This window comes from Lotus japonicus, chromosome 1 (genome assembly GCF_012489685.1).
Source record: "Lotus japonicus ecotype B-129 chromosome 1, LjGifu_v1.2".
NCBI classification, from domain to species: Eukaryota; Viridiplantae; Streptophyta; class Magnoliopsida; order Fabales; family Fabaceae; genus Lotus; species Lotus japonicus.
The window spans coordinates 130240119-130260275 of NC_080041.1; the positions used below are offsets into that span (position 1 = coordinate 130240119).

General features: G+C 34.8%; 1 protein-coding gene, 1 long non-coding RNA gene and 1 pseudogene across 2 annotated transcripts; all 3 read right to left on the bottom strand.

The window, feature by feature from the left end:
• Positions 1-1384: 1384 nt before the first annotated feature.
• On the bottom strand, positions 1385-3557 carry LOC130732685 (uncharacterized). Its single transcript, XR_009017104.1, has 4 exons — positions 3495-3557; positions 3350-3413; positions 2446-2509; positions 1385-1743 (listed from the first exon to the last, which is right to left on the bottom strand). It is a non-coding gene; the product is annotated as an uncharacterized LOC130732685 (long non-coding RNA).
• Positions 3558-5184: 1627 nt separating this feature from the next.
• Positions 5185-9383, bottom strand: LOC130730747 (elongation factor Tu, mitochondrial-like). Its single transcript, XM_057582840.1, has 12 exons — positions 9073-9383; positions 8921-8996; positions 8745-8837; positions 8538-8612; positions 7855-7959; positions 7653-7743; positions 7313-7518; positions 6869-6952; positions 6655-6720; positions 6127-6189; positions 5724-5964; positions 5185-5548 (listed from the first exon to the last, which is right to left on the bottom strand). Exons 1-12 carry the CDS (start codon positions 9261-9263, stop codon positions 5478-5480), a joined length of 1362 nt encoding a protein of 453 aa, XP_057438823.1. The 5' UTR covers positions 9264-9383; the 3' UTR covers positions 5185-5477.
• Positions 9384-12186: 2803 nt separating this feature from the next.
• On the bottom strand, positions 12187-12347 carry LOC130734970 (small nucleolar RNA U3; annotated as a pseudogene).
• Between the last annotated feature and the right edge of the window lie 7810 nt (positions 12348-20157).

Below are 20157 nucleotides of genomic sequence, written 5' to 3' on the forward strand. Positions count from 1 at the left end.
ACCTGTGCACGGTGGATTTTACTATTTTTATTTAAGCATATACCAATACAATGATTCAAAACAAAATTGATATACTAAAATTAATATTTGCAAATTTTTTAGCTGCTATAATTAAGAGACTAAAAAAAAAGAGCATTCAACAAATCAAAACCACAACGACTATCACACAACCCGCAAAATTTCACACAACTTTTATATATATTTACTCCTAAAATTATTTAAAAAATTATGAAATATATATATATATATATTAATTTTTATGTGAAAGTATTTTCTTTCAAAATGTATGAGAAATCATTAACCTTGTAATTTAAATATAAACAATATAGATCGTATATGCATTAATGTCTTCTAATCTTGGTTACAAAAATACCTTGTCTTATAAATGAATTTTGTCTTGAAGATGTAAATACATATATTTTAATCTATTAGGTTCGGGACTTACAAAGTGAAACCAAAATACACACATATATATATATATATATAATCACTCCTAAAAGTACACTTAAATTATTAGAAAATAATTTTTCGATGCAGCAAAAAAATTATTCGAAATTAAATTTTATATTAACTTTAACATGAAAGTGTTTTCAAGTAGAATGTTGTTACCCGTGCACGGTGGATTTTACTCTTATTATTTATGCATATACCAATACAACAATTCAAAACAAAATTGACATACTAAAATCAATATTTGTCAATCATCAGAAAGCTTATAGCTTAATGCATCAATGTCCGTCATCACACTATATATTCAAAAATTTCACCTGGGACCATATGGAGAAGACGCACAGGTTCCATTCCTTGATCAGAATCAAATTAATCATAAATGGCTTAGAAAGTTTGAAGTTCATAAAATATCATATCTTGGCTCCCCAAAAGATATAAATGCACCATAATAGCGTAAGTTGAATGTTGAAAATTTAATTAGAGTATGCTGGCCAATTCATAAGTACAAAACTTGTGAAGGAAATCCAAGATAATGATAGAAATTTAATATTTAAATAGTGGATATCTTCTATTATACTCCAATATTTAGTTTTAATTTTAAAAATAAAATAAAGTGGATATCTTCTATTATAATATTTAGTAGATATCTTCTATTATAATCTAGTTTCAACATATAAGGGTAGATTAGTAATATTAAATAACTTTCATTTATCTTCTTGTACGGTTTCCATCTATTTTCCATTACTTTTATCTCAATCCAAACAACCTAAAAATCACTTCATTTTCCACTTATATTCTTCTCACTTACATTCTTCCCACTTATAATCATTCCCCTTAATTTCACCTCCCCATCCAAACAGAGCATACCAGCCAATTATTGACTCCTTCAATTATCACTTGCAAACTTTACATACTAAAAAAACAAACAAAACCATAAATGAAATTACCTTGTACACATAAGCCCTCTCGAATAAGGGACATCAAGAACTTATAACAAATGTTTAAAACGTACACAAAATAGATCAGGGTGAGGAAGAGTGTTTACAATGAATCAAACAACACGAAATCTTTGCCCCAATAAAGTAAAGAGAAGTCTAAAAAGTGAATCCGTAAAATGTTTTGTTCTGCCGAAATGAATTGCCTGATCTACATCACATGAAAATGTCTCTACTTGCAACTAATCCTCTAAAGGCAACAAAACAATTTCAGTTCCGACCCTTCAACATCAACTTGCAGTTGTCAACAGAAAAATAAACCAAGCTTTAATCTCTCCAAACTCATACTTTTTTTCTCCTGGCATTCAAAGTTCAAACACAACATTAGCACAAACACCTGCATCAGCCCAAACAAAACCAATTCGAAATTGTGAAAGTATATGAAAGAGAAATACTAATTAAGATAACCACCAAAATAAAGAGAAATTCCTAAAACCTTACATCTCCACACCCAGTAATAGTTTCTCCAATAAAAATTCTTAAAAATAAAGATGAAAACAGAAGGAACTCTAAAACAAACAAAAATACACTCATGAACATTGCAGCGCAGTTTAGACAAATCTTCCTAATATCTAAGGAAAGGAAAATTCACTTAGAGTGTTCATTAAACAAAGCAGTGAACATGAGACAACAAAATATGCTTTTGAAAATGCTCCAACAAAACCTCAGCTACTTGCCTAATCAGTAGCATCGACACCCTCGGTTCAATTCAAGTGATGTTCTCTTCATCTAGGTCAATTTCACAAAATCAAGAAAAAATAATAATTCCTTCCAAGCATGCAGGTTGGAATTAAGAACTCATATTAGCCCAATTCATCCCCTCAAAACACACAGGGAAAAGTTATCAAACAAACAAAAAAGAAGTAGCTTCCAACCAATAAATTAATTAAACAATGCCATCTAAATTAAGCTTTCACTTCCCAAATAGAACTGCTTCCCGCAGTCTCTGCATTCGGAGTCACAGACAATCAAGATTAGTGTAATCAATTGAACAACTTACTTCTTGCACATGATTAATCCAAAGGAAATACTGCAATATAGGGGAAGATTTTCAACAACAAAATCTGAAAGCAAAAGAGAAGACAATTAACCGCTAACTTCTTGTAGATGATCAATCCAAAGGAAATCCTATAATGCAAATAAAGTACAACACCTTCAAATTTCTGTAGGAGTTCAAAACATTTTACATATCATGATCATACAAAGTACAAACATTGATAGTGAAAATCAGATATATTTGATGCATCCTTGTCAGGATAATTTGAAAATTGTTAGGCATATACACAAAACTAACATAAAAATGAATTGCCAAGGCAGAACCAATAAATTCAATGGCATCATCTTCCAACCCATATTTCAAAATCAGCTTTCTTGCTGAAACTTGGATAAAATTCAGTACTTCATAAGTTTGGGAGGATTTGCTTCATAATCTTGGACATAAATGAAGAAACTAAATATGCTAAACAATATTATTAAGCCAAACATTAAGAAATAAGAACTAAATAAAGCAACAGCAGTGAGGAAAGATACTACATGTATAAGCGAAATATCTCCTAAAGAATTAGGCTTGAGCAAATGTTAAGACATTTCGTTAATCTATTTTAAACCGAAAATACTACATCCATTAATTACTAATACTACTCAGGAGTGCTTCATAAAATAAGAGTGCTACATGTAGCTTTTGATCTTGCAACTTGAGCAGTAAATTAGCACCCAAGTAGCATGGTCATTTGGCCTAAAATTGGTCCCTGTAACATCAACAGCGCCAAAAAAACCCAACAGCAACTTAATTACTAAGTCATCACCCAAGCAGCTTTAAAGCAAGAGGTAGAAAAAAACCTCTGAATCTAGTTAGAATTAAAAAAACACATGAAATTATTCATATCCTGAGAACATATACTTACAACTTCAATGCTGACAGTAAAAAAAGTTATTGATCCCTGCTGGATTCCTTGAGAATGAGAAGTCCTGCAACCAAATAATCAAAATCAAGAAAGAACGCATGAATGGAAGCAAGAAGAAATCAATAGACACAAAATAAAGAACAACGGCAGCGTCTAAGTCGGGGCACTCTCAATTGAATTTTCCACTCCTACTATAATTGCCATGGATAAATGAACGGGAACATGCAACATCAAGTTCTTATATAGAGAAAAAGGTTATACATATTCAGTGGAAAACAATTACCATGATTGGTCAAAAAATATTGCGCGTGAGCTTAGGAGGGTGAAGATATATAATACTGAATTTAAAAACTCAAAATAAAAATAAAATAAGTGGGCTATTACATGCTTACCCTTAACTAAAGTTGTAATTATCAAGTGAGCCATTCCCAAGTTTCCTAAAGTAGTAATAACATTTTCTTTTTGATTTATTTAATTCTTGGAAAAATGGTTGAAAGGTCCCTCAATGCTTGCCAAGTGTCAATTCTTTCCTTCTTATAGTTTCTCTTTTATATTGTATTTAGATTTAGATTTATATTTAGATATCGATGTGCATTTACTTCAATCAATTTTATACTTCTTTAATAGTAGAATATACGTTCAAAAAAAAAGATATATATAGAATATTATTAATATTTTATCCAAAAAAAATATTATTAATACTCACTATTAATATCAGCTTTGACTAAGTTTCCTTCCTATTTACTTTGATCTTGAATTTCCCCTCATTCTACCACTCCATTGTCATTTTATTTTTTTAAGTAGAAAATGTTTTCTCAACAATGAATTACTCTTAAAAAAAAACAATGAATTAATTTTTTTTACATTGAAAAGATAAATTGCACCCTTCAGTGATTGATCTTTGGACTTCCCTCACCCTACCTACTGTCTTTTAGCTCTTACTGTCTTACAACTTGAGGGACAAAATAAATTAATTTAAGGATGTAATTAATTAACTTTTAAAATTTAAATTAAAATAATGATATGTTAAACTTGTATGTTAGCAGTAAAGTCATCAAAGTCCTGGCTAGCTAAGTGGTACGAATTATGGAGCAAATAGGTTGGGGAGGGGAAAGTCCTGGTTGGGATTGATCCCTAAAGGATGTAAAATATTTCCGATGTAAAGAAAAAATAAAACTTGAAAAAATAAGTTAAGGACCATTGCCATTAATATAGCCAATGAAGCCATAGCCAACAAGGAGAGCATGAATGACTCTCCACATAGGATGGTTAGACTCTCCTTGTTGACAATTTACTATGTTTGTCTTAGATGACTTCACGTGTAAAATTGATAGGATTTTCATTTGTCAAGACAAGGGCCACGGTTCTTAATATAAACAATGAGGTCATAGGAGTTTTGAACTTATAATGCTAAAACCCATAGAAGCACCAAATGGAAAGGTTACTCAAATATATAGATGATAGTCTTAAATGTAAAATGAGACTAATGAAAACACATACGATAATTTTTAAGAGTTCTGAAGGTTAATGATTTGTTTAAGCAATATTGGTAATAGCATGATCCATGTAAATAAATCGCATCCAGTGAGAACAAATCTCATATAGTTGATTTTAACTCAATTACATTCACAACCACGATTCATTTTAGTATAACCAATTCAAGTAAAATGGTTAACAGTATAGATGGTATACATACGTGCGCACTAGAATTCAGTCTGACTAGTTTCATGCTATGGGACAGTGAGACAATCAGCCATTATCTCATAAATACACGTTACAAAATCATGTCTCAATTTATCAGTATCTGAGAACAATATAAAAGAAGTAAACAACAATAGAGCTTAAAACAAAAGGGTAATATTAAACAAAAAAGTGTGAAAGATTTGTAAAAACCCAACATCTAGGACTTGACGGTTAAGCATATATAGATGATTAACATTATTTTTCATAAAGCAGAAACAGTCTGCAGCTATCAAGAGCATGTTGACAAATTATGAACTACAAAATGAACAATGAAGATGAGCTTCTCCTAAAATTTACTCAACAACCGCTGAATATATTAATTGATCACCACAGTTTGTGTTTTTGCAAATGTGTAGATTAAAAGTTGAATGACAATAGGCGCATATTAGCTCACTACTTTTGACACCACACCGGCACCAACTGTTCTCCCACCCTCTCTCAAGGCAAATCGTTGTCCTGTAAAATCAATAGCAAGCCATAAACTAAACTTTCCAGTTTTGACACTCCAGCATGAAGTGTACAAAATATACAGCATATGGTGAGGATAACATTGCAGTGTATGGATGACATATGAATGGTGGTTGAAAATCATGTAGAAACAATTTTTTTCATTAAATTGAGACATACTGACCTGGTTCAAGTGGAACTGGTGAAATCAAATCAAATGTGGCAGTAACGTTGTCTCCAGGCATAACCATTTTAACATTTTCAGGCAACTCTACTGATCCAGTGATATCAGCAGTCCTCAAGTAAAACTGAGGCTTATAGTTAGAGAAAAAAGCAGTGTGTCGCCCTCCCTCGTCCTTTGTGAGCACATAAATCTCTGCCTCAAACTTCTTGTATGTTTTTACAGAACCAGGCTTAGCAATGACCTTTTCAATACAACGTAGTGTTAGGAAAGTTGTTTCTCAACCCTCGTAGTTTGAATCTAAACTCGACAATTCTTATGGAAACAAATACAGATAAGATACAGTTCCCTCGCAAATTGCAACAAGGTCTAAAAAATAAGAAAAAGCTTCATCACTGCAACTAACCTGACCACGTTGAATATCTTCACGTTTCAGACCACGGAGAAGAAGACCAACATTATCACCGGCCTAAGAAATGTAAAAATCCACATTAGTTTAGCATATGCAGTGTTAGATTATGAAGCTGTTTGGAGACAGGCTTATTGGAGCTTATCTAGTATCTACTATAAAAAACACTAAATAAGCTCTTAAAAGTGCTCTTTGGTCCACATACAAACGGGCTCATAAAACCATTCATATGTTCTACTCTAGTAGCTTAACCTTTAGACATAATTAGTTTATGGCATTGTATCCATGACCAAGTGGTCTAGCATTAGATCCTTTTCAACCTCATTCTTCTAAAATAAAAAGTTAAATTTCAATACAAGAAGAATCTGTACATTGTTCACTCTTTAAACCCAACAAGCTCTTGGATGAGAGGATGTGTCGGATATAAAAACCATTCACATACTTCAATCAAATAGCATAAGATTTTGAAATCGTTAGTTCATAATACTATACGAATAGCCCTTATAGGTGAAGATACTAACTTACTTGTCCTTGATCCAAAATCTTCTTGAACATCTCCACTCCAGTTACTGTTGTTTTTAGAGGACCACCCTACCAAGGAAAGCTCAGTGTCAGGAATAACCATTATTACAATGCAAAGAATTCATCGATACTTCTGAAACAGAACAATAGACTAATTCCCAGGAATGATGAGAATCAGGTGGCAGCCTAAAACCAGAAAATGACTGAACTAGCATACCTGCATGAGACCCAAAACCTCAACTTCATCACCAACTTTGATTACCCCTTGTTCAACACGGCCAGTAGCTACTGTTCCTCGTCCCTTTAACACAAATTACAAATATTAAGCAGCCAAAGTGTCATTCTGGATAGCATTGCTTTTAACTATGATGTTTCTTTCCTATAAACCAGAGGAAATCAATGCAGATTTTGTGGACTCATAACAGCATTGAAGAACATAATTTTTTATACACAAGTTAAAAAAAATAGAAGCGAAAAAAAAAAGAGGAAACACTTTTTTAGTTTTTTTAAAGTATCAAGTGATTGAAACTAGATAAATGCCAGTGTCAACGCAAGGTTCTGTAACATATGACTAAAAAATTAACAAACTCATCTTCACTTCAATGAGTAGGCATTCTTCAAAAAAAAAAAAAACAAACAGAAGAAGTCCATGCCCATTTACCTGAATGGAGAATACATCTTCAATTGGCATTAGAAAAGGTCTGTCGAGCTGGCGCACAGGGTCAGGAATGTATTCATCTACAGCATCCATTAATTTTAGAATAGCCTTTTTACCAATCTCGTCATTTGTACCCTGTAAAGCGGACAACGCTGAACCTCTAATGATAGGGATTTCATCCCCAGGAAACTTGTAGAAGCTCAGAAGCTCTGCCGAATACATAATGAACATAAATACACCTTGAAGTTTTAAACATGATGGGGACTACAGGAACTAATGCAGATGCATTCTTTTAGAAAGTATGAATTAGGAAGGAAGGTGAAGTCTTTGAGAAACACCCTACCGCGGAGCTCCATTTCTACAAGTTCTAACAATTCTGGATCATCGACAGCATCAACTTTATTTAAGAAGCACACAAGAGATGGCACACCAACCTGCACAATTCATTTAAAGATAACAAGTTCATTAACCTAGAAGCAAGGAAGCAACTGGAGACCTAAACATATGCTTCAATTACTTACAAACCAACTTAATAAAATACCTACTTGGCGAGCAAGAAGAATGTGCTCCTTGGTTTGAGGCATCGGTCCATCAGGTGCAGATACAACTAGTATACCACCATCCATTTGGGCAGCTCCTGTAATCATATTCTGTGAAACAAACATTTATTAGGTATGTGTAATTGTGTATAACTAAACAAGCACAGTTGCAGAAACATAACCAATGCAACAGTGTAGCAGATGAATAAGAAGAATTTGTCATTTACAGTGAAGAAACCATTAGACAAACAACCTGTAGGTACATCAAGCCATGCTGGAATGCTAAATGCACTAATTTCAGAAGACATAGAAGTTATCTGAGAAATACAGCTACACAGTGGCAAGTTTTTCGTGTAATTTTTTTTCATTGTCATTTTTTAAAATAAAGCATTTTGGTAATCAGAAGACATATTATGCTTTTTCCATCCCATTTGTGAATAGAAGATGAAGATATTCAAGCACCCAAAATGATGAATTCCACATTCAACAAATAAATAATGTACATTCAAAAATGAGAACTGTCAGTTAAATTAACCTAATCTCATTCTACCACCTAAACCCATCAACAATCCTAGGTCTAATAATTCAATAGTCACTTCTTAAACTTAACCACTCAGCTGTTGCAAGATAATTAGAAATTACAAGCAACTTTCTATTTTTAGGGAAATGAGACCAAATTTTCAGCTTACCTTAACATAATCAGCATGTCCAGGGCAGTCCACATGTGCATAATGCCGTTTCACAGTCTCATACTCAACATGTGCCTGAAAATCCAATCATCAAGACAAATAGTCCATTTCTCAAACAAAGCAGCGATACATAGAAACAAAACAAAAAAATCACAATTCATTGAAATGCCAAATTAAATGAATAAAAAGCGCAAAACAAGTACTCACAGTAGCAATGGTAATTCCTCTCTTCTTCTCTTCAGGGGCCTTGTCAATTTCATCAAAGGCAATAGCTTTCGCTTTCCCTTCATCAGCAAGCACCTGTACAAATACAAATAATGTCAAATAAAATAACCTAAAGCCTCAAAATCTGGTTCATTTTTTGAGTTGAAATTGCAGTAAACCTTGGTGATTGCGGCAGTTAGCGTTGTCTTCCCGTGATCAACGTGCCCAATAGTTCCCACATTAACATGAGGCTTCCTGTAACCAAAAAAAAAAATATCACAAAAAAAATCTGGCGATTCAGAAAATCGAAGAGTTATAGAGAGAGGGTTACGTTCGGGTGAAAGTGGCCATGGATCTCCACCACGGGTTGGAGGAAGAAGGTGATGAGAACGAGGAGGGAGTGTCATTGAAGAGAGGGGAAGAGGAGAGAGAGGAGTGGAGGATGTGAGAGGAGAATGGGAGATAGGAGAGGTGTCTCCTACAGGTAGAAGAGGAGTTTCTGAGAGCGAGCGTTGTGGCCATTTCTGAAGTGAAGAGTGAAGACCTAGATTGAAATTGCAGAGAGTGGAGGAAGAAGAAGAAGAAGAAGAAGAGAAAGTTGAAATTGCAGAGACGAGGGTTTTAGGGGAAGAGAGAGTGAGTTGATTGGATTGGAAATTGAGGGTTTTAGATTGGAAGCCCAACATTGACCCGTGCGGCCCAATTTTTTCTCCTCCTTGTTTGTCTCTCTTTACATGATGAGAGAGAAATAAAACATGGCAACGTATTTTAAGTAGGGAAAAAAATAAAAGAAGTACAATTTGTTAGTATTTTAGATTTTTTTTACAAAAAATGGTAGAATGGAGAAGAAACATTCCTAAACTATGGTCATGGTGTTAGTGGCATGATAGGATGCCACTTAGAGACTCAGTCCTAAGTAGGAGTGAGTGTCAGAAGATCCGTTAGATGAGAGTTGCTCACTAGATAGAATTTTACTATGTGTAGGGAAATTCGAACCCTTAGGCCTCAACTTATAAAGATGTGAGAGTTAAACTTGAAACTAGTGGGTAATTGTGTCGATCTGATATGAGATTTTAGTTCTTCTTTATCCATTTTTTCAAAGTTTGATCAAAGGGTGTTCGATTCCTCACCTGACTCACCCAATTTTTCACCAAACTCAATTTTCAAATACTTTTCATTCAAAATAACCCCTCCCATACCACGCACCTCACCCCACTCACTTTCTTTCTCACTCTCACTCACACCTCAATTCACAAGCCTCAAGCTTGAAGCTCTTCATCCTCACCTTCATCACCTTCATCGTGCTTTAAACATCAAACTTCATCTTCCAATCTTTGAGGTAAGCTTCATCAAGCTTTTATTTTGTGGTTTCTTCCCCTTCATGTTTACCAGACGAGGCTTCTGCCATTACAAGACAGAACCAAGATGTTGCTACAATATGTTCCGAGAGGTATATTCTATGACTTATATGCAAAGTTGGGGATGTTAGTTTTACATGAGGTCGGTGGCAATTGAATGATAATTGTTGCCACCAACAATTCTTGTGAAAGAGTGACCAAATTTCAATGTTTACGTAGTAAAAAAAATCATGTCAAAGTTGACGAGAAAAATTGAAATTTTACATGAAAGTCAAAATTTGATCAACACTTTTTAGTCCCACATTAGGTGATGTACAAGTGTTTTGTGCATGACCATCATCATCATTTTTTAACCAAGACATTGACTATTATGCACTAAAGAAATTTGTGAGAAATGTAGGGCAGGAAGCCTCCAATCCAAGACTCTATGAACTTCAAGAGATTGAAAGAGCATAGTGAAAGAAAAAATGCAAGAAACCTGAAAAAGATGGAATACTGAAAAAGAAGGTGGAAACAATTTCTATTTTCTTTGAAGAGGATTCATATGTTGCACAATATATTCAACAAGAATTTGATACGAATTATGTATGGGCTACGACAGATATTCAAAAATGTAACAATGAATTATTTTCATATGAGGAAAAATCGAGGGAATTGAATCAAAGAAAAAATCCAGCTTAACCCACTCTTAGGATCATGTCAAGAGAGAATAAGCAGGTTGAAATGTAATGGAATAAAAAAACAGCACATAGATCAACTTTAGTGTATCAAAAATCAAATTAGGATTCTATATAGATTTTCAACCTCACGGAAGCAAGAAGCACCATAGAGATTAATTTCGAGCTTTCAAGCCTCAATGAATCAAGAAGCACCAGAGAGATCAACTTCTCACTCTCATTACAAGGGAAAAAAAAACATAACTAATTCCGGTTGCAGATTGTGAAAACATTCTACAAGAGCTGAGTGAGAGATTCATGTATTGTTGCTTTTTTGTGTGTTAAGCTGAGAATAAACAGAAGAGATTCATCAATTTGAATTCCTAAATGAATCTCAATGAGTTGAAAGAATATTTTAATTAATTTGTAAGAAAGTTCATAAAAAAACTGTAGAAAAATCCACATACAATAAATTTGAAGAAAAATTCACAGGAATTTTTTTTCTACAAATATATGTTGCAAATTTGTTTCCTGAAAAAGTTTCCAAGAAAAATTAATATTTCTTGTAATTTCCCTGTAGAATTATAATTTATATAAAAAACTTACAAATTGTAGGAAAATTCATAAGAAAATTCTAAAAATAAATGTGTAGGAAATAAACAAATTTTTAGTAGGCTCTGAGGCATAAATGTTTTTAATAAACAAATTGCTTCATAAGAAGGTGGTGAGTTCCTTTTGAGTAACTATTGGATTCCTCCTCTACCTGGTCAACTGAAACTTAATATTGATGAGAGTTTTGGGATTTGGAAAACTGCATGGGTGGAGGAGTGCTTTTCAGGGATGATCGTGAGAGCTGGGTGGCGGGCTTTACGGGTGCAAAGCTTGGCGGGAGCCCTTTCTTGGTGGAGGCAATGGCGAAGCAGTACGGGTTGACCATGGCTTGGGATAGGGGAGAGCGAAACCTCATGTGTGAGTCGACACTAATTGAGAGGCTGTGTATGAACTGGATATGGATCAGGCACCCCGGGTCATTAGGAAGATAAAAGAGCTGATGGCTAAGGACTTAAATATTGTTTTGAGAAGAATCCCACATGAATGTAACAATCCTGCTGAACCTTGCTAGGATAGGCTTTGACAGCAAATTCGAGTTTTTCTGCCTTAGACGTTCCTTCGTTTGAATTGAAGACTCTCATGTTGAGAGACTCCTTTATTGTTGTTTAGTTTGTCTTTTCTTGTAGTTTTCGATGCATGAAAAAAAAAAGATTGCTAGAGAAGGTATACATGTTTTTGCCATTTGTAAAGTTTTTATTTTTTGAAATTCATTTGTACACTTATAGTTGAATGTGTTTTATTTGCAAAATTGTAGAATGACAAAAAAATTAGGAAGTTTATTTTCCATTAAATATAAAATATCATTAAAAAAAATTAATTAGTCTGTCAGACTGCCATGAGACCATCTCAGTCAGCCAAGGCTAACCAAGAACGATCCTCTACAGCCCAAGATGAGACCCATGCAACAAAAGCCTGTCTCCTTAGAACTCAAGGATACAGTTGTACGAGCCTATAGAACAGACCTGTTCAAGTAAGGTCGTGACCAAACATGTCATGCGCTGGTTATATAAACCAACTTATAAGTACAATTCTAGACGATGTGGGGCTATATATGTTACTGACAACGAGGCAATTTTCTGACAAGAAGTTGTTGCTACTGTAGTTCCGGATTCCTTAACACCTCAAGAACAAAGATGAAATTTGAGAGGTTAATTCATAAAACGAAACCAACATGTTACAAAAAGAGAATCTTAGGGGTAATAGTTATAAAATTGTTATGATCATTTACAAAACTGAACCCAACATTAACATGTTTCCGCTAGCAAAGCACTATGCATAGTCATAATTCTCTCTTTATAATAGAATCTTAGGTGTAATAATTATCAAAATGGCCATGCTGTCTAAAACTCTGGTCTTTTAAATTTGACTAGAAAAAAACTGGTTGATCAACGGTGGAAGAATGGAATAGAATAGATGGTATAAGAGGGAATCTTTTGGCGTGAGAACAAAGGGAAGAAAACTGTAATGTTTGATCATATATTCATTGAGAACTATGACTTACTTTTCCCCCTTGAAGAGACATGACAAGTTGAAACCATTCCACACAATTTCTAGATGAGCATCCTTATTTTTAACCCTTTAATATTAAAATAAGTACATTTGATAAAATTGAAGTTAAACAACATTAATTGACTTGACAATGATAACATTGGTGGTCATGTGTGAAATCAATAACAAGCACTTGAGACAAATAATTGCAGGTTCTTAAAAGTAGCATTGCAGTGCAGCTGAGCTTTATTTGATTTCTTCAATTCTACAAGTCTTTTTTAGAATCTGATACTTTGAAAAATCCTTGTATATTTCTGTGTGCTTTTTCTTTAAGTACTATAAACAGCCACCAAATTTGGCTACCCAAAACCATAATAATAATATGTAATAGTTGTACTTTCCTATTCCGATCGAGTCTAATCCAATCAACACACATTACATGGAAAATCTTGAAAAAGCTCCCTCACATGTTTCTGTCAAGAATCTTAAACAGATAGTAAATTGGTTCCTACAGGCTACAAGGATCACAATTTCAAAACACGTTACGTTTCTTTTTTCTAGTTTCCTAATCTTTTCCATTTAGACCCCTAACAAACACTATAAAACAAGCTTACATGCACCTCTAGCAACTTGCAATTAAGTCCCACTAAACCTTAATCTTGTTCCTCCCCCAAGAACCTACACCTTCCATCATCACCAGTTCAAATTCACTACTTCTTGCAAAAAATACTACTTCAACTTCCAAGCCAATTAACTATGGGGAATAGAAACTCATCATCAAGTTCAAAGGTGCATGGCAAGGCATCAAAGGTTACTTCAACTGAACAACATGTCCAAAGGCAGGGGAAATCCTCTGACTCAGGGATGATGGTTTTGCATAGAGAACAAGGCCATGGAACCAAAGTTTCTGCATTCAGATCAGATGAATACATAGACATACCCATATCCAACCCAGTTCCTTTGAGGGGAAAACATGGTCTTGGTAATGCCCCACTTGACAATGATCACACTTTCAACGATTACATTCTGCGTGCTAAGAAAAAAATCAGAAGCACTACCATGTCTAACAATGTTTGGGAGCAGAGCAGCTCTGCACCTGCACAAGTTGAGGAGGCTAATGGCACCAGCAGTAAAGAAGAAAATGAAAGCGAGAAGTTTTCAAATTTTATTCAGATTACTAAGAAAAAGTTGAGGACCACATCGAGCATTCGAAACAACAGTTTCTTCCACAGAGGGGAAAGACTGTGACCATAGTTGAACCTGGGATAGTCTCGAAAGAATGTGAATTGGTGTTCTCACAGCACTTTGCTATTGGTGGTTGTGACTAATCACTAATCTTCATTGTTGAGAGAAGTGCATGATAATAAGGCCTTATACCAGGGCATGTCAGCATTTACTTTAATTTCGTCACTTTGTTACCTAAGCATGATTGATTTCTATTGTTTTGTTAAAAGGAATATATTAGGATTGTATCCTATTTTTATTATATATATATTTGATATTTGATTTATATTCTGCTTATATATATGGCCGACTTGTGTCATACATCGGTCATCACTCAACATGATGATTTGTACTAATTGGTTGTTGCTATCCTATCATCTCATCTTAAAGATAGGATTGTAGAATTTATGTCGATGGTTACCAGCGGTACGGTGAGTTTGGACTCGAGAGCTCACAATCACGTCCAACCATCGCTGAGTATACGGTTTCTATTATTAAATACAATTATGTAAAAATTAAAAAAAAACTTTTTCTTCTACCAATTGAAATGGTAAAGGATTTTCATGTGAAAATGTTTATTCTCGTGTTATATTTTTAATGTGTACATTTAAATTTATCATATTATTAACACATATATCTATATGTTTTTCATTCCGGTGTGATATATTTCACTTTTACATAGCTATATATGTTTACGTTGCTTTTAAAAAAAAGCTATATATTTTTTCTTACTTACCAAAAAAAAAAGCTATATATATTTACACATGAAATTATTTAAATAATTAAAAATAAAAGTATCAATATATTATAGTGGAAATATTTTAAGAGTTGCTAAATACCATTTTGGTCCTTGTAAATGTAGAAAGTTTCTATTTTAGTCATTTTTCAGAGTAAAATTGCATTTTGGTCCGCATGATTAAAGAAATATCTGACTTTAATCCTCATCTAAATCTAAGTTGCTTGCGTGTTGATTGTCCAGTGAAGGGATAATTATTCTTTCACACCTCTAAAATGAGGTGGAAAGAGGTGGAGGAAGAGAGAGATAGGAAGAAAAAGAAAAGTAAGAGAGAGAAAGTATGAGATGTGATAGATAATAAGAGGAGAGAGATAGTAATAAAAAGAGGTGGAAATGAAGTGTTTAAAGAATGAGGTGTGTATATATCATTACTCATCTCACCTAATTTCATTATATTCTTGCCCCCTTCTTCACGTACGTTCGCCCCATTCTTCCCCTTCTCCCTCATCTTTGTGTTCACCCCCTTTATCCCAATGAGGCGCTAAGTGTGACACCCAAGGTCGTAGAGGGTGGGGAGTGATCTGGTGCAATGAGAAGACACGAACAATGAACAACTTTTGGCAAGGCTTCTAGACACATGATTGAACTGATCTCGCACCAGAATGAGAGGCATTCTAAGGCTATATAGGTTTGAGGTTATACAGTTGAGGAAGACTTAAAAGATTTGATTTGTGTTATTCACAACAACAAAGTGCATATTTTTTTTTCGGGAGCCCAACTCATATAAATTCAAATGCTAAATGTGCTTGCCTTGGAGAAATATTAGATGAATGATCTCCCGATAAGTTTTCTCAAAGAGCGTGTATGTGAGAATAAAACCAGCTGAAAAGACTCTTATTGTTACCGTGTGACCGACTTATCATCAAAGATTTCACTCATATCATCTTGCAAGATTAATTGTCCAATGTCTTCGAACTTAAGTGGCTCTCATTTGGTTCATCATTTGAGTTTTTTCTTTTCTTTTCTTTTTTAACAATTGCAAAAGTATCATTTGATTGATCATAGTTTGTTTTGGCTAAACTTGCCTTTAACATTTGCAAAAGTATCATTTGATTGATCATATGCAACTGAACTTTGTTTTGATTTGTTCAATTCTACAAGTCTTTTTTAGAATCCGATACTTTGAAAAATCCTTGTATATTTCTGTGTGCTTTTTCTTTAAGTACTATAAACAGCCACCAAGTTTGGCTACCCCAAAACCATAATAATATGTAAAAATTGTACATTTCTATTTTGAGTCTAATTAAATCAACACCTTCAATAGGTTAGTAGAAAATCTAGAAAGTGCTCCCTCGCATGTTTCTGTCAGGAATCTTAAACAGATAGCTTCCACCAATGTAACTAGTTCCTACAAGGATCACAATTTCAAAACACGTTTTGTATCTTTTTTGTAGTTTCCTAATCTTTTTTCCATTTCCACCCCTAATAAACACTAGGCTTAATTGCACTTTTGGTCCCCCAACTTTGGCCTTCTTGTGAAAATCGTCCCCAAACTTCAAAATTAGCAAAAAAACGTCCCTAACATTTACACCCGGTTGCAAAATTGGTTTTTTGTCCAACTTCCGTCCAAAATCTAACTGAAAATGGTGACATGACATTTCTAAATTAATTTTAACTGAAAAAATAATTTATTAATATTCTTTAATTAAAATATTTAGCCATGTACCAAAAAATTAAAATATTAAAATATTAAGCCATAATCCTCTCTCTCCATCCTCTCCCAAAACCCTAACAGACCAGAACCAATCTGAGGAACGCCGCCACCTCTGGCTCCCTCCCCAACCACTCTGACCACTGCGATAACAGTGGCGCTGACCGCGGTGGTCCGAGAAACGATCGCGAGGAGCGGCGCATGTGATTGAGAAGCTCCAGAAACAAAGAGAGAGAGAGAGAGAGAGAGAGAGAGAGAGAGAGAGAGAGAGAGAGAGAGAGAGAGAGAGAGAGACGACGACGACGACGACGCAGACCTAGAGGAGGTGGCGGCGGCGCACAGATCAAGGGAAACGATGATGGTAACGCGTGATTTAGGTCGGGAAGGAGGATATGGAGTGGGTGGTGACGGCGGCCCCTTGGCTTGGTAGTGGAGGATGAGGCCACAATGGAGAAGAAACCAGATGAAGAAACACGGTCTGATTCTGAGATGAAGAAACCCAGAGGAAGATCTGGTCCGATGGGATTGGATTTGGATGGCTTGCCTTACCTCCTTCATCCTTATCTGTTCTGGTTTAGGTGTTGTGAGGGACAAGCAAAAATCGGATCTAAACCCCAAAGTTAGAAGATGAGAGAGAGAGAGAGATGGGTAAGAAGGAAATTATTTCTTGTCTTTTTTTCCCAGGACCTACCTGTTGTTCATGAACCTGCCCTAGCTTATCTCCATCCTCCTCTGTTCTTGACTTCTTGTATTTTTTATTTTTTTAATGATTGCAGAAAGCAACATTCTGCAATGGAAGGAGAATTGCAGAAAGCATTTATGCACCAAACCAAGAAGATGAATGTTAGGTTGCGGTTGGAGTTGGATGAGAGGGAGCGGTAGGGGGTTGAGGTTGAATTGTGACGGATTATCTCCGTCACTAGTCCCAAAAATAAAAAATTATATTTCTTAATTAAATTATTAATATTTTTCAATTAAAATATTATTAAATAATACCACGTCAGCAATCTGTTAGATTTTTGACGGAAGTTAGACGGAAAACCTATTTTGCAACCGGGTGTAAACGTTAGGGACGTTTTTTGCTAATTTTGAAGTTTGGGGACGATTTTCACAAGAAGGCCAAAGTTGGGGGACCAAAAGTGCAATTAAGCCTAAACACTATAAAATAAGCCTATGCACCTCTAGCAACTTGCAATTAAGTTCCACTCAACCCTTAATCTTGTGAGTTTAAACAGTAATCCCCCAAAGAACCTACACCTTCATCACCAATTCAAATTCACTACTTCTTGCAAAAACACACTACTTTTCAAGTCAAAATCCATGGGAAACAGAAGCTCATCATCAAATTCAAAGGTACATGGCAAAGCATCAACTTCAGCTGAACAACATGTCCAAGGGCAGGGGAAATCCTCTGCCTCAGGGATGATGGTTTTGCATAGAGAACAAGGCCATGGAACAAAACTTTCTGCATTCAGATCAGATGAATACATAGACAAAGCCATATCCAACCCAGTTCCTTTGAGGGGAAAACATTGTCTTGGTAATGCCCCACTTGACAATGATGACACTTTCAACGATTACATTCGACGCGCTAAGAAAAAAATCAGAAGCACAACCATGGCCAACAATGTTTGGGAGCAGAGCAACTCTGCACCTGCACAAGTTGAGGAGGCTAGTGGCAGGAGCAGTAAAGAAGAAAATGAAACGGAGAGGTTTTCAAAATTTATTCAGGTTACTAAGAAGAAGTTGAGAACCACATCGAGCATTCGAAATAACAGTTTCTTCCAGAGAGGGGAAAGGCTGTGACCATTGTTGAAATTGAGGAGACTCAAAAGAATGTTGGTTGGTGTTGTGAATTGTGATAGCACTTGGCAATGTTGGTGGATGTGAGTAATGTTAATTGTTCAGAGAAGTGCATGATAATAAGGCCCTATAGTCCTATACTAGGGCATGTAAGCATTTACTTCATTTTGTTACCTATGCTTGTAGCATGATTTGTATTGATTTGTTAAAATGAATATATTTGGATTTTATTGGAGTAGAAGATTGGAATAGTGTCCTATTTTTACTATCTCTCTTTCTCTCTCTAGATTTATATTCTGCTTTTACACAAGAGTAAAACATACAAGTTGTTTTGGTATATGGTTTAGTATGTTTATGTATATATGGCCGACTTGTGTCATACACCGTTCATCACTCGACATGATGGTTTGTACTAATTGGTTACTGGTGTCCTAACATCTTTAAGTTAGGATTGGAGAATTCATGTCGATGGTTACCATTGGAGTTAGGACTTGAGAGCTCATAATAACATTCTATCATTGTCGAATTTAGAATTTGTATTATTAAATACAACTATCTAAAAATTACAAGAAAAGAGTATAGTTTTTCTTAAAAAAAGAGAGTATATTATTAAAATGGTTTAAGTTTTTCTTTTAAGAGAGTATAGTTTTAATATGTTTTCTTTCTGCTTTGAGTTTAAAGTTTTCAACTATCTACACGTGAGTTTACGTGCATCACATAATTAAAACTCTTCATCCCTAAATTAACCTAACTAATCCTAATCCAATCCCCATATTTTACTAATATAACTTTCCTAACCATAACCCCTCTAAGTTTGAAGAGTGTGTAGCTTCCAATCCCTCGCCTCCTTTCCTCCTCCCCTCACATCCTTTTACTAATCTGATTTATGTAACCCTAGTCCCTCGTTCTATTCTTCCGCCCTTCTTCATGTTGGCGCCATATATCCTCTTCTTCCCCCTTCATCCTCACGAGGCAATAAGTGTGACACCTGGGGTCAAGGGGGGGGGGGGGTGAATGATCGTCAGTGTAATGAGAAGACACAAACAAGAGCGGCCCTTGACAAAGCTTCTAGGCGAATAAACACATGACGAAACCGATCTCATACCAAAAGACATTTTGAGGCTATATATGTATGAGAACTACTCAGTTGAGGATTGCTTATCAAATTTGATTAATACTATTCACCACAACAAGATGTATCTTTTTTTGGGAGTCCAACTTATACAAACTCAAATATTAAGTGTGTTTTTCTTGAAGAAATATTGAATAGATGACATCCCGGTAAGTTTTCATGAGTGAGAAATGAGAATCAAAAACACTCTTATTGTTACCGTGTAACTAGTCAACGCATTGAGTTATCATCAAAGATTTCACTCATATGATTTTGGTAGATTAATCAACCAATGTCTTCGAACTTAAGTGGCTCTCATTGAGTTTTGACATACCTCCACCACTTTTCTACCTTTATTTTCTATTTATTTTTCTCTCCTTAATCAATCAAATCACCTATCAAATCTTTTATTTTCTCTCTCATTTTTTTCTATTTCTCTCTTCTTCCACATCCCCACACCTAAAAATGAGGTGTGAAGGTATAATTATTCGACTCTCATTTGATTGAGATAGTTTTATTTTTTTTTTAGCATTTGATTAATCATAGTTTCTTTTGGCCAAACTTGCCTTTAGTTGTGACTGAGCCTCGTGACACACCGCCGCAAACATTAACTAATAACAAGCATTTGTTTGAGATAAATACTATAAGTCCTTTTCGGGGGCTCTCCACAACTCATTTAATTGCAGACATTTTTGTATATACTAGGAATTAGGATTC